General features: G+C 32.2%; 1 protein-coding gene across 1 annotated transcript in view; it reads left to right on the forward strand.

Moving 5' to 3' along the window:
• Window positions 1-3,144: 3,144 nt before the first annotated feature.
• LOC107098501 (hemicentin-1-like) overlaps window positions 3,145-3,531 on the forward strand; it is a 15,814-nt gene continuing 15,427 nt past the window's right edge. Inside the window, exon 1 of the mRNA XM_015396221.1 lies at window positions 3,145-3,434. Within this exon, the coding sequence (XP_015251707.1) occupies window positions 3,365-3,434 (70 nt within the window). The 5' untranslated portion in view covers window positions 3,145-3,364. The remainder of the gene's footprint in view (window positions 3,435-3,531) is intronic.

Here is a 3,531-nt window from a genome sequence, read left to right on the forward strand (position 1 = left end):
ACACTTGGAATAAAATCCAAATGTTGGGGTTCACTGAATTGGGAGCTAAAGCCTTGCGGGATTAAGTGCTGCCAGTAGATGGCAACAGCGTTCAATGTTTTATGCTGATCCAGCCTGTTGCAAAAATTATTTTCAGGCTCAAAAAAGATTTTAAAAAACTGTTTCAGAACACATACTGGCTTTATTAGATGGTACTGATTGTTTTATTTTACCTGAATATAGGTTGTTTGTGTTTATTATAGGCATAGTATGTGAATAGATCCTTTTAAATGAGTATGCTGTTTCCTGCTTCAAAAATCAATGATATGCTTAGAATATAGATAGTCATAAAGAACTTTTTTTTTGACTAAGGTATTTTGAAATTAGGTTTTACATGATTTAAGAAACTTTTTCTGAAAGTTTTCTGAAGATTTTTGTCAAGATATCTTCTTCATCACTAAAATCTAGTCACCCAAAGATGAACCATCCTTTGCAAAATTCCTGAACACCTTGTTCCACCACCTTCTTATTGGAGCATCCCATTAGATGTAGTGAATAATAAGTGAATAAACAGGCTCTGAATAAAACATACAGGTAGGTATAATGCTGTTTAATTGTTTGGACTTATATCAGGAAGTATTAGATGTTTTTTTTTTTTCCTATTTAATCAAGCATTCCAGGAACTCAATTCACTGTGCACCCACAAAACGTCTAACATTCTCAGTCTTAGCCATGCTTGGTACCTCCTTGCTACGGGAGAAATTCGATATCCGTCTTCTAGTCCCTCATCAGTAACATCTCACGTTACATTCTACTGTTTACTTTTGACAATCATGTCTTCTCTTTCTATTTAGATGGAGATTTGGAGATCAAATAATGATGTTATTTTTTCTCAATACTGTTGGTGTCCCTCAGCAAAAACTCAAATCTCACATTTATCTTTATTTCCAATTATTTTCAATAATACTTACAATTATATATTTCTTTCGACTATGACAGTATCTGTAGTTGCATCAATGCATCATCTATTGACCTTCTTCTCTCTGTTGGACTAAGCGAAGTATCCCATAGTGCAATGTAACGATGGATTTAACCAATGTGTATTGCTGTAATTTGTTCAGTTTGACAGAGCATTAACTCAGAAATTTGTTTCAAACCATTTTTTTTATTAATCATGTTATTATTATTATAATTATTATTTTTTATTATTTTAATTATACTAACATGATGTGTAATGGTAAAGGGGAGAGGGGTAAAAAAACCATTACAACTGATTAAGCTTCAGACCACTAAAGTTGTGTTCCTGCCTCTGGCATGTTTCTCTCATGTTGTTCTGTATTTAGATCCATCAGTCCTTCCATACACATGATGATTTGGAGCAGCTTTTGGTATTTTAAACAATACAATTTTCTTAAAAATTCAAAATAAATATAAATGTAAGATATTGGCATTAAAGTGGATGGACTTATCTAAATATTTGGTTATTGGTAGTTATTCTGAAATTAGATTGTGGAATGCCTCATGGAATCACAAATGTAGAAGTATGAAAAACACATTTCCAGGAGGAATCACAAATTTACAAGTGAAATTTGTGATTTATGTTTGCAGTTTTTGCAAAACTGTAATTTCTAAACTTGAATTCTCACAAAATGAAACACCTGAAGTAACACGAATGTATGACTTGACATCAAGGAAGAAATACGAATCTTAGATGTATTTACATGTATTGACTTACATTTAAGTACACAGTTATATTACGCCATAAAAGAATACAGAGAGCTGTTTTTACAGAGCCATGGCTGCATGGAATGCATTACATTGAGTTTTTTGTACTAGACAAAAATAAAATATTGCAATTTTTTCCATTTACACAAGGCTGAATTCTGAATGATATCAATTACTTGCAAGCAGCAATAATAAACTAAATGTTGGTGTGTAAAGTATATTAGAAAAAGTCCTGAAATACTGTCGTGGATGACATAATTTTGCAAAGTATGTTTTAAGACAACAGCAACCATGTTATATCAGTGTATAACTTGTAAATAATTGCATTAGATGTGGGACTTAGGAGCTTAGTTATTTGCAATGATAATGAAAATTGTTGTTTAGTATTTAACTTAATGTATATATTTGATATGTTATCATTAATAATAAATGTTTTCATACTGTGCCTTTACAGTTTGTTATGTATTGATGTCTGGGTTTAAAAGTGTATGTCATTTTATAAAAGTACATTTATAATTAAAATGAAAGAGACCCCAGGCAGAATAACTCCTGTAACCAGTCAGAAGCTAATGGGGCTCTCAATCAAATCAAATCAAATCAAACCTATTCAGTGGGTCTCTGCAGGTCCTCCATCTTTACATGGGTCTCTTGGCTGCTTTTGTGACTATTGCTCTCCTTCTGTATTTATGTCATGAAAGGTTTGCAGCTGTGTTGAACTCTTTCTGATTATAAACGTTTTAAAATGCTCTAATATTGTTTTACAATCTTACTCTCGTATGAGCTTAAGACTGAAGACTATATTATAAACTTAAACCTATTTTTACTCAATTGTGCCGGATTGTATGAGTTCTCTGTATTCCACTGCCCTATTATCACTTATTTGTGTTGATCTATCACATAAAATCAATATACATTAAAGTTAATTTTTGTAGCAAAATTTAGAGCAGTAAGACTTTTTTTGCAAGGCAGTGTAACTGCTAAATAAAATGTTAATTCACCGTTGAGACTGAGGTGATACAACATTGTTTCTCCTAATATGTACTTGAAAATAGCAGAATATCTTACCTCCAATTTAATTTTGTGAAAAAAAAACAAACAAAATAAACAAATATAAAACTTTTATACAGATATCAAAAGTAGGATGGTTCTTTTCAGATGTTTAATTCTTGTTCGTACGTCTCTAACTTAAATATGTCTGATAAATTATTAGCTGCTCTACTAGAGCTGTTAATCTAGTTTATATGCTAAAGTATTCATTTTGAAAATGCTGCTTGTGTTATGTAATGTGCAAGTATGTGCATTTATGCATGGGTATGTGCCTGTGGAACTTTAAACCATTCAGCCATGCAAAGGTCTTGCATAATAAATGAGAAAACCATCCCTGTGTTATCCTAACCCTGAAGGAAAAGAAAGGGGAAAAGACGAGCAGAGAAAATGAAAAACACCACTGGATAATGCAAAATCAGGTTTTCGCTGTAGCCTTGTGCCTTAATCTGAAATCATCAAGGTGCTTTTGGATTCAAGTGACAAAGAAACTGAACTTGATTGGAAAGAAGACACTAGAAAAGGGATTCGTTGGTCTCCTAAAGCTTCAACTTTCAAGGAGTTTACCCATTTATTGGGGTAAATATGTTGCTGAACCTAAGATCATCATGATATCATGGCAGCCCTAGTGCTAGAGCTGGAATTTTTATTTCTTTCAACAAGCTTATTGGTTGTAACAACATGCGGTAAGGTTTTAGTCTATCTATCTATCTATCTATCTATCTATCTATCTATCTATCTATCTATCTATCTATCTATCTATCTATCTATCTATCTATCTAT

The sequence above is a fragment of the Cyprinodon variegatus genome, unplaced genomic scaffold, assembly GCF_000732505.1.
Source record: "Cyprinodon variegatus isolate N-32 unplaced genomic scaffold, C_variegatus-1.0 Scaffold784, whole genome shotgun sequence".
Taxonomy (NCBI): Eukaryota; Metazoa; Chordata; class Actinopteri; order Cyprinodontiformes; family Cyprinodontidae; genus Cyprinodon; species Cyprinodon variegatus.